Here is a 12153-nt window from a genome sequence, read left to right on the forward strand (position 1 = left end):
ATATATATTTATTTATTTATTTATTTATTATTGCTAGTTTATTTTACTATTTTTTGTGTGTTTTGTCTTAATTACTATTTCAGAATAAGTGTTTGTTTATTCATAATGCTTAGATTTACTTATTTATTACACTATTTTTGTGTATTATCAAAACAGTCATTAGGAATGTAATTTTACTAGTAAAATTACATTCCTAAATCAAAAGAATTTTGATTTAGGAATGTAATTCAAAGACTCAAAAAAACCAAATAAAAGTACTGTATAGGAACAGACCCAATGCTACATTGGGTCTGTTCCTCTACAGTACTTTTATTTGGTTTCAGCATAACATGAAAATCCTGCCTCATGTAAATGTGTCATTGTAAAAGGAAGTAAAACAAGAATAACTAATTTTCACATACTGAAGCAAAAAAAAACTTTGGACTTTATCTGGATAATGCAGACTATCATTGTTTTGACAGATCTGAAAATAGATTTTGCATTTTTATGTGAATGAGCATTTTGTCTTTTAGCGACTACATGGACCAAAAAAATAAGGGCAATGTTGCCAGGTTAGGCAAGTTATTGTCACATTTTAAGTCAATTGATGATATGGTGCAATTTTTTCAATCTGGTGATATTTTTTATGCATACAATAAAAATTAAAACAAACCCACTCAAAATTGTAGTCCTACATTATATTAATAAATACAATTACAAATACATAAACAGGTATCTCAAAAGAACTTTCAAACACACTGCAACACTATCTTTTATTTCAGGTTAAATGTGGGGAAAAAAATGCAAAATTGTTACAAGCTTCATCAGATGCTCTTTTTTACTGTGATAAACTTCTCGTATAAGCTATTTCAGATCTAGGTACTGAACAATACATAGTATTCTGTATATCAAAATATTTCTTATTGTTACTTTAAAGCTGTAAGCTAAAAATATGCTTTTTGTTAAAAGCTACACTTTTAAGTAAATCTGGCAATACTTTGGTAAGATAACTGACTATGTTTACAATCATTCACCTTATTTTTATGAAATAAAAAAATTTAGTTAATTTTAGCTTTATCCTATTCATGGACTTCAGCAATATTATATACACATCGTTAGTTTTCTGTAAAGATTTTTGTCATCTGAACACTTCAGTAAAGAATTCATATACATCAAATTCTGTTTTTACACAAGTTCCCTCCCTCCAAAAAATGAAAATCCATTTTAAAAAAAATACTGTATATATAGAAAAATGAAAGATTGGTTCCAAACCTTAAAGCTAAGTACACCACTTGTAACTAAACAAATTAATATATTTTTGCAACAAATTTTTGTTTATTTGATAATAAAATGCTTGTAAAAACAAATTTTTCTTGTATGCATGTAAGTGATTATAACTTTATGCAACCAAAATTGTTATGGTTTGTTATGAAGCTTTCCATTCAACATTCTTTGCTTGTAATTTGTAACTTGTAAAGCTTGTAACAACTACTAGTCTATACTAATATTATAAAGAGGTAATGTTTGTAAGTATGTAAGTAAGTAAGTTTGTATGCAGCAGATAATCTCTGAAACTACTCATCCGATTTCAAAAATTCTTTCACCAATATTTAGAATGGAACCTCAGGGTGGACATAGGCTGTATATTATTCCGTTAAACATTCATATAAATTAAAATATATAATCTAGGTTAAGGCTTTTACGTCCAACAGATGGCGCTACAAGTACGACGCCCTAAGTTTGCTTTTCTGTAAAAATGAATTAAAGCGGATCATCTTCTATCTATTTATATAAATAAAAATGTAATGTTCGTTTGTTCCTACCGATTCATTTGAAATTTTGACACAACGCTGCATTTGAATATGCAAGTGTTTTTATATAATATACATGTCGAAATTCAACCCCACTGAAGGGAGATGGTTAGGATTAAGGCTTATGGTAAAGAACTCTACTTCTATTTATACTATTTTAGATGCGGGTTTTTGCATTTTTGTTTGTGTTTTAATAGGGTATGTCAACAGAATGTACACTAACAAGAAACTTTTCGATATTCCCCCCGCGGGGGAGAGAGACAGGATTAAGGCTTACCGTGAAGAACTTGTCTTCTATTATATTATATTAGATGCGGGTTTTTGCGTTTTTGATTGCGTTTTAATAGGGTACGTCAAGAGAATGTACACTAAGAAGAAATTTTTCGAAAAATTCCCCTCCCCACGGGGTAAGTGTTATATATTTATAATAGATACATTTTGAGCCACAACAACGTAGCAGGGTCTGCTAGTATTTTATACAACAGGGTCCAGACTTATCATTTCTAAAAGGTATGTTTTATCATAACATGAAGAGATAATTTGTCTTTAGAAATTATAAGTAAATTTTCATATTCTGTGAGTACTTGCTAATACAGATTGACACGATCATTAAATTTATTGCTTAAAACCAGACAATAAAATATACCAAATAAAGTATTAAGAATTTTTGAATTTGCATAGATATTTAGATTATTGCATAAAATTACTGAGTATATCAATTTAAAATGACATTACTTAGAAGAATTACAACTTCTCACAAATTTCATGCTATTTTAACAGAATGGACTGATTTGGTTCGTATTATATAATATTCATCTCCTACATCTAATATTACATTTGGGACAAATAATGGCAAACAGCAGAGTTCGTAACAGATGCCAGTTTCTATGTGGCCCTTGTTGAAACAAATGTCAATATCTAATAACCAGGACTCACTTCTCAGATATTGACATTCGTTTCAACTAGGGCCACATAGAAACTAGGATCTGTTACAAATCTGGCTATTTACCATTATTTATTCTGGTAAACTCTGCCGACTCTCTTTCATACAAGGTGGCTGCCTTCCATGCACTGACAAGACTGGCCTTTATACACCATACAAATTGGGAAGACACTTTAAGAGCTAAAACATCTGGAGGACATAGCTATAAAGCATGGGTATAGAAGGGATTTAATATGTAATTTAACTCATGCCTATTCCAACCAGCGCTCCTTATGAAACAACTCAACAACTAAGGAGTTTCCAATAAAAATTACATTTGTTTCCATTATAATAATGTTGTTATTTTCTTTTCACTTATACAGACTTTATTATTATTTTTCTGATGTATGCTTAAAAATTAAAATAAAATTTGTAAGCATTTTTTGCTGTTTTTTTTTTTAATTACTCAAATTAAATATTTGACCCACAATTTTGAATTACTAAATATTGAATTCAACATTTTCAGAAAAATGTTTGCTGTCACTGTTCTACAGGAATTAATACAAGTTCCCCTACTTACAAATGTTCAATTTACAAACAATTTGACTGTATGTCTAAACTTTAAATTTTGTGCAAATTCTGAAGTTCTCTTTCCACTCATGGGTGGTGTTGGAAGTCAGAATTTGGCCAGTAATAAATAATAAATTTTTAATAATTAATGTGGGCTTATTTATATCATGTATCATTATTTTTGGTTTTCATGCAAATTCTAGGTTCCATTGCCATTGCAAGAAATTGGTAATATTAGAGTAACATTATTTTTATATCGTTTGCAATTTTTATGAACTTTTACAATTATGTTTCAAAATATAATAGTAAATCTAGCAGTGGAGATAAATGCAAGAAGTGTCACTCTTTTAACATAGAAACTAAATTGAACATTATAAAATTAGGTAGAAAAACAAAGCACATTTAAAACATCTGCTACAAAGTAGTAGCAAGCAGGTAAACAAGCATAATGTATGCTATTAAGTACATTGAAGGTAACTAATTCAGAGCTGCCATGCAAAGATAACAAAAACATTCAACTAACTTTGAAAAAGCAGCAAAAAATTTAATAACAAACGTTTTCGGACATTTTTAACGATTTTCTTCAAGTACAATATGTTAACATTCAGATGGTAAAATTTGAATTTGTATTCTAGATTATTATTATCCAAACTACCTTTGTGGCATTCCATTACATATTCTACTAACAATAAACATAAAAACATTCAAACACTAACAATAAGTGGTTATTCTGTGTACAAATGTACTTTTTAGATTGATGTTCCACTTACAACAAAACCTTGGAAACCTAACCTGTTCATAAGTAGAGCAGCAAGCACCTGTACAATGAAATTTTCAAGAAGATTAAATATAGTTCATAGATGCTTAATCAAAAATTCTTCAACATTAGCTAACAATGTCAATATAGAACTGTAGAGCAGTTCTAAATACAAAGTTTCTATATACAATTTTTCTGAGTTCTGATATTTTTCCACAGATTTTATCCAATTTTTGCTTTATAGACAACATATGTTGATGAATTTTACTTTGCATATTCCAGATTTTTGATGTTGACATTTTCTTAACACCTTCTCAGTCTAATTTTTTCAAAATAACCATTCATAAAAAAAGTCAATTTTTTTTTATCATTGATATTTGATATATAATTAAGTCTTATGAAGAAATATGCAAAAATTAGCTCTTACATGTGTGTGTGTGTTTTTTTTAATTATAAATAAAATCATTTATTTTATTAAAAACATTAATAAATAAAATAATTTTAATTAACAGTCTTAAAGAAAAACTACCAAAAACTATTTATATATATGCTGTCAGATTTTGGAAATTCTATATTTTCTCACCATAAACAAAATTCTTGTAGCAATGCCATCTATTGGAGAAATAATGAAAAATAGTTAACAACAAACATATCAGAGATGTTAAAATAAAAGTTTCTAGAGCATTTTTGACAACGAACATATAACATGTCAAAGTCAAAAAAGTGATCACTGCATTTGAATGTATAGGATGCAACAGTGACTGAGAGGGATTAAAGAAAGCCTATCTGCATTAAAGACATTTGGTTTTGGATAGCTCAAATCATTTCCAATTCTGAGATTTTATATGCTATTAATATATCTGAATAATATGAATCAACTAGACCTAACGAGTACAACTAATAACAGATTTAACCTTACATTAATTAATTGAATTGAATTCATACATTATAATAGAATGCAGTCTCCTTTTAGAATCTTGAGTTAACAAGATAAATTATTTTTATAGTTCATTCCTGAAAAAAAGCAACTTAAATTCATATTCAGAGAGCATCCTTAACAAGTGTATTAAAAAAATAAAATTAAACATAAGTTAATATAACTTTATTTCTATAACTAGTTTATTATAAAAAATGAATTGCATTAAAAAAAATGTTACATATACATAACTGATACATATGTAACACTATTAAGAAATATTTATATTAAATTTAGTATATTTTTTATCTACTTTCATTTTAAAAAGTGAAAAACATCAAGATCATTCTGATTCTATTAGAAATAATATTCAAAGGCAATTACAATAAATAGTTCTACATTTAAGACTCAGATTAAACCATCCTCTAGCAAAATGTAATATACAAATTTTGATAATAACCATTAATCATAATTAGCAAAATGCCAAAAACACTGAGTACCTCTAATTAGTCTGATGTAAGTAAGCTTAATCATTGCTACTTTTCCATTGAAAGTTTACAAAATACTAACATTAAGATGATCACATGTCCTGTTTTACTCCTGTCATGCAAACAATTTGCCCTGAATTTTTCTTTGTTTTTAACCAGGCATTATTGTTAAATATATGAGAGTCAATTAAAATTAATTTTGTTTTATACAATTTGCACTGATCACAAGATGATATTAAAATTGCATTTAAAAAAAAAACTACAGTATAATTAAAATGATAAAAGCTCAAATGATGTATAACAAGCATGGCCAACAAGTTGATATTGACTGTTATATTGGAACATCATTTTTAGTCAATTGTGAATAATATAGTCCATTTCAAAATTATAAACATACCCAACATTTATCAATAACAAAAACATTAATTATAGTAATGTATTTATTATATTAGTATGTTATTTAAACATCAATTTAACCATTTTCTGAAATTTTTAGAACAATCTGACAATAACAAAAAAAAAAATTATCAGATTTTCAATTTTTGAGTGTTTCAAAAGTATAACCACAGGTGCATAAAATTAGTATAAAAATTTTTTTATTAATTATTGGTTTAATTAGTTGTCACCAGAGGGGAGTATCACTCATTATTAAAAACATGGTGCCAATTTTAAAAGGTTTTTGTCATTTTAAACAATGCCTCATGGAAAAACACTAACAAAGTTGGAAATATGTGAAATTTGCCAACTAAAATGATCAGGTCAATCTCTAAGACAAATTTTGGCAGCTATAAATCGATCTACAAGTGCTGTAAGAAATGTGTTAACTCAGGGTGAAAATTATGGCAGAAATAAGCAATGTGGAAGGCCTAAATTCCTCACACCTAGAAACAAAAGAAAGGTTTTTCAGCATTTCAACAAGTTGTCTGTCAGAGAAGCAGTATCAACATTGCCAATTGCAGTTTCACCAGCAATTGTACAGAAATGTATGCATAATTATAAAAATGCCAAATTTACAAAAATGGCTGCCAAACCAAATTACTGCAATTGCACATAACAGCTAGATTAAAGTGGGCCAAAGACAAGATGACATGGAAAGAGGAGTGGAAACAAATAGTCTTGTCAGATGAAAAAAAAAAGGAATTTGGATGGACCTGATGGTTATAGTCACTATTGGGATGATTTGAGGAAGAATGAAGTCAGAATGAGCAGACATCAAGGTGAGGGCTCTGTGGTGGTGGGAGCAGGATTGATCTGGGGGGGGTAAAACAGACAGTGTATCTATAGAAGATAGAATGAATTCAGAAAAGTATCAAGAATGGTTGTATCAAATTTAATAACTTTTGGATCACTTATTGGGGGAGAAAACTGGAAATTCCAACAGGATAATGCTGTCATTCATATATAAAAGTCAACTAAACATTGGTTTGCTAAAAAAAATTAATATAATTGATTGGCCATCACGGAGTCCTGATATGAATCTGATAGAGAATGTTTGGAGCATTACGAGTTGTCTTGTTTATGGCCAAAACAGACAATACAATACTGTAAATGAACTGAAATTAGCTATCATGGATTGTTGGGAAAATATTAAACAAGAACTTCAAAAACTAGTAAAATGTATGCATGATAGAGTATTTGAACTAATAAAATCAAATGGTGAACCTACAAAATATTGAAACATCACAAATCATTATTTTTGTGCACATGTGTTCATACTTTTGAAACAATTAAAACTTGAAAATCTATGATAATTTTTTTTAATTGTCAGATTGCTCTAAAAATTTCAGAAAATGTTTAAATTGATGTTGTAAGCAATATATTAATATAATACATTACTATTATTAATGTTTCTGTTATTGAAAAAGTTGTGTACAGTAATACCTCGACTTACGCAAACCCGGAGTTACGCGATTTTCAAATCTCGTCGATTCGTCTTTTGTTTGAGCATCACGCAACTCTTGATTACTCACTCCCCCCACAATATTGTTCAGCTTACATGTTCAGACGTGTCGCGCAGAATTGACACATAGCTACAATTTATTTTGTGATATTTATTTCTGTGTTTGTTATATCTATGGAGACTTGAGAGACTATGTGGCAATTTCTTGTAACTGTGAATGAATCAAAAGACGAGATAAGATTAACGAGAACATTTATTAGCTTACATACATCTGACTTGGATTTTACACAAATTGCGAAATTATACCCCAACTTACGTGAATTTGACTTACCGGTTATTACTCGGTCCCACCTATCACATAAGTTCGGGGTATTACTGTATGTTTATAATTTTGAAATGGACTGGTCAAATGTAAAAAACATTTATAATTTTCATAATACAAATTTCATATTTCCATCATAAAATCTTTTAATTATCAATATGGGTTGTTAGCACAGTGCTGTATGAGGTAACAAGTGATTGTTTTTGTTTCTAATTTATTATGGCTTAGCAAAAATGAGCATATGCAGATACTCAACAAGAAACACAAGATAATGAAATGTACTTTCTGCCAATAGTCATATCAAATGAGAAAATGACATGACATTAAAGTCACTGATTTTGATCAAATTCGATGAGGATATAGAGCATCCCAAAGACTGACATGTGCTAAGCAGTAAGGCACAACACTCAAAATTAAAGGAGAAAATTGAAGTTGAAAATTGCAAATCACTTAAATTCTTTAGAATTTCCCTCATTTGTAGAGTGGCAAGTGGCTTGGTGGGGGTGTGCCAGTTTCATAATTGTGAGGTTGGTGTTTTGAATCTCAGTGGTATCAATATAATTGTTTTTATACAAAACTATAATTTTTAATTCTTGGTTTTTTAAATTTATTATATTGTCAGAGAGAAAAACTGTTTTATTTTTAGAAAATTTAAACAGGGTAATAAAACAATAAAGTCCAGATGTTTCAAGTAACAAGTTGATGTCAAAAGCAATTAACAAATGCTACCTAACAATATTTAACAACAAAATATTTTCTGTATATTCATGTACTGTACAGTATGTACTTACTCTGGCAACAAATTCCATTGTTTAAACTAAATGCATCTTCTTTCACTAAAGAATGAAAAGATGGCTTCAATATCTCATGCTAACATCAATAGCATAGAAATGTGTTCTGCAGAAGAATCAATGCATGACAATATTACAAAATTTACATATTGTGAAAGCATCCTTCAAAATCAAGACCTAATTGCAGCTGAGGGTTCTTGATTGTTTAAAAATTGTTTTGTTGAATACTAAAAAAATTTCAGTTATGTGCAAAATAAGAGTACCTCTTTTCTTCTGAACACAAAATTTCAATACCTTCTCATGTTCGGTATATGAACTGTATGAAAACAATATCTAACTTTAATTAATTAACATATGACAAAATAGTTTAGAAGTTTATCTTTTATAATATATTTAATCTGAATTATAAAATATATTAGTAAATAAACTAATTTTTAAATAGCAGAAAGGTAAAATTACTGGAAAATAAATAACCAAAATCTTATTAATATATAACAGCTATTTTGTAATAAATTTTTAAATTCATTTAACACAGAATAATTTAAAAATTTGAATAACAAAAAAGTTTTATATATTTCATATGTAATAATACAGCCATCACTATTCACAAAAGACACACATACACATTTGTTATGAGCATACACATTTACTATAGTTGTGATTGATAAAACAAAACAAATATCTTGTCACATTAAAAGTATTTTTGCATGCCGCCATACAAAACATGCACCATAAATATCAATAATGTAAATAAATTCTTGAAATCAGACCTGTCAATGTTTCATTAATAGGTTCAATTTCAATCATGGTATTTTATTAATTAATTATAACTTATTATTTATTCAGGTCCTGGTAAGCTAGTAACATACAGTATTTACAACTCAAAATGAGTAATGTTACTTTTCAAAGCTGTAATTTCTAAAATACAGAGCGTGTTTAATTTTTATCCGCTTACTACAGTATAAAATTAGAATTAAACTTCATTGCATTCGCTATTTGAAATGAATCGTTACCTGCAATCCAGCTCTTGCAGATCTAGAAACTGCTTTCGCTTTCGATTTTCCCGAATCTTTTCCAGCTTTGCCTCCTGCCTATTATAAATAAACACAGGAAATGACTATAATCACTTTTTTAATTTCTAAGCGCCTATATTTGAAGCGTATCCTACCATTTTTTACTTCAACGAAACGACTATAAACGCAATCCAAACGAATCCCCGCCAAAAAAACGAACGTTACCTCCTCATCCAACTATTTCGTGCAAATTATAAAATTCAATCACGTGGCTTGTTATGTCCAATGAACAGCGTAGAGGAACAATTTTAACCAATAAACTTTTTTCCCGAATGTATCACGTGATATTTAATGAAATCGACGTCTAGCTTGCAGCATGTGCAAGCGGGTGAAATGTGTTCTCACATTTATCATGTAAACGCTTAAATATATCTATTAATTCGTGTTATAACTACTGTTTTAATATCAAAGCTGCATTCGAATAAATTAATTTAAAAATTCTGGTTTAGTTTAGTATTTGTTTCTGTTATTCGAACCTTTTCGATGTTATTGTGAATAAAGTATAGTAAAATTTATTTAAAGAATTTCATGATATGTATTCTTTATAAAAATATTTAAAACTGTAATTTTGGAATCAGTTTTTAAATTACAAAGTGCTCCAAAACTTCATAGTCTCACACAGAGTCGTATTTCGACCATAGAGTAAATATTACCTAAGCCTGTTCGTTTCGTTTTGAAAGTGTACGCTTTGATGTTAACTTGACGTCACAATAAGGCCACAGATTAATTATCCAGATAAGGTCATTTCCCATACTCACATGTTTTGTATTGGGTAAAATAATAACGCATCCAGCCGTAAGATGGCAGTACGATCGTTTACATTTCGATCATTAAATAATCCAAATGAGAAATAATTAATTAATTTAAAATAATAAATAACAAATGATTTTGCCACTTGCATAAAAATAAGACGAGACGTGCTCGATGGTAGCAATAACATCAAAAGCCGAACACTTGTGAAGTTTATCGAACTCAAAACTGCCCGAATGAACACGCACACAAGAGTCTAGCTCTCGAATAAGCATTAGTTCTAAATTATGCCGCTATGGCAAATAGCGCCAACTTGGATTCTACATCATAGTGTAATTTTGCCTAAGGTTCAGTAAAGGAGGATTAACTTAAAAAATAAATAAATATGTAGTTCATTATTGTAGTATTCATTCCTCTTGCCATATATATCAGGTGTACTGGTATTGTTGTAATGTCAAAGAAGTGTTTCCCCCCTCTAAGACTATTACAGTACTACAGTATAAACTTTTTAACTTAAGAGGGTTTGAAAGTAAATGAAGCCGAAATGCATTTTGATAATTTATAAATAAAATAATAATTTGACAAGTTTGTCATATTAAATGTATGTAAATTAACTTTTATAGCATTTAGTATCGGCCCTGTAAATAAAAGGCAATTTTTATTATTTGTCCTATTGATTCTATTTTAATAAATAAATGCTAATTGTTGTTGATTTGTTGAAAATACCGTATTTTCGCTGAATGACCGGCATGCCGGTCTATCCGGGGAGACCATGAAATCAAATACAGTATTTCTATATGGTAAAAATGGGCATGCCGAATTATCTCGGGGGAATGCCAGCATGACAGTTTAAGTGAGGTTCTAGATCCTCTCTAGAGGGCAATTAAAAAATCAAATGAGTTTTTATTCTAAAACTGTGAAACTGTCAGCATTACATCAAAACCTACGATTATACGTTTAATTTCTTCATTTTGTCTTCTTTCTAACTAGATAAAATACTCTTGAAATTCCGAAAGCACTTTTTTGTGTATTTTATTGTTATTTGATTTAAAACACGCAAAAATAAACATATTAAATTTAAGAAACTCGCTGTAAATTATTTCAGCTTACACCGATAAACATCTGCTCTCTGTGAAATTTGGTAGGAAGGTGTAATTTTTAAGATCACGGTAGATGGTCAGTGTATCCCACACTAACTTCTACTACTACTAATGTCAATAAGTCGTTAATTGTTTTATTGTCTTGTAAACAAAAACTCTCTTCCCGATTTTAACCCTGCAGTGAATGGCGTTGAAAAATCTCGAGGATTGATGCCCTGGGTCTGACAGACCCATGCGAGTAAACGTTACAGTACGTATTTTTCCACAATGGTTTTTAAATTATAAAAAATATCAATTATACTTACAGAAGGTGTTTTAATACATGTAAAAGCCTTTTCTTTTAATAATCTCAACTTTTTCCTAAGATATATTAAAAAAAAACCATTGTATTGTAAAACAGCATTAATATAGATATTTTTGTTGAAATTGAGTACCCAATTAAGGTATTTAATGAAAATGTATACAAAGATGGAGTTTTCCGAAATTTCCCCCAAAAATAATGAGGGAAAGAGTTACGGATTATTATAATTTCGGATTTTACTGTACTACTTTTAATGCGGTATTTAACGGGAAATCGAACATATTTCTAAACTTATCGTTTAAGTCTCTAATTCAGGGGCGTCCAACCTTTTTGTTCCTCTGGGCCACATTGGAAGGAGTCATGGCGTTTTGGGCCATAAGTATATATATTTGCGACCTAATCCTTAAATATACAAGTATATTTAAGGATTAACATGTCTAGATTATAGTAATAAGTATTAAAACTTTATTACG

At 29.1% G+C, this 12153-nt stretch overlaps 1 protein-coding gene across 1 annotated transcript in view; it reads right to left on the reverse strand.

Annotated features, from left to right (window-relative positions):
* Positions 1-10447, reverse strand: part of LOC111627892 (histone H2A.V-like) — a 37369-nt gene extending 26922 nt beyond the window's left edge. Inside the window, exons 1-2 of the mRNA XM_023371573.1 lie at positions 9625-10447; positions 9470-9547 (exon numbers count right to left, since the gene is read on the reverse strand). Of these exons, the coding sequence (XP_023227341.1) occupies positions 9470-9547; positions 9625-9627 (81 nt within the window). The 5' untranslated portion in view covers positions 9628-10447. The remainder of the gene's footprint in view (positions 1-9469; positions 9548-9624) is intronic.
* Between the last annotated feature and the right edge of the window lie 1706 nt (positions 10448-12153).

Source organism: Centruroides sculpturatus, unplaced genomic scaffold, assembly GCF_000671375.1.
Source record: "Centruroides sculpturatus isolate CEXI.00-Female unplaced genomic scaffold, Cexi_2.0 scaffold449, whole genome shotgun sequence".
In the NCBI taxonomy this organism is placed as follows: domain Eukaryota; kingdom Metazoa; phylum Arthropoda; class Arachnida; order Scorpiones; family Buthidae; genus Centruroides; species Centruroides sculpturatus.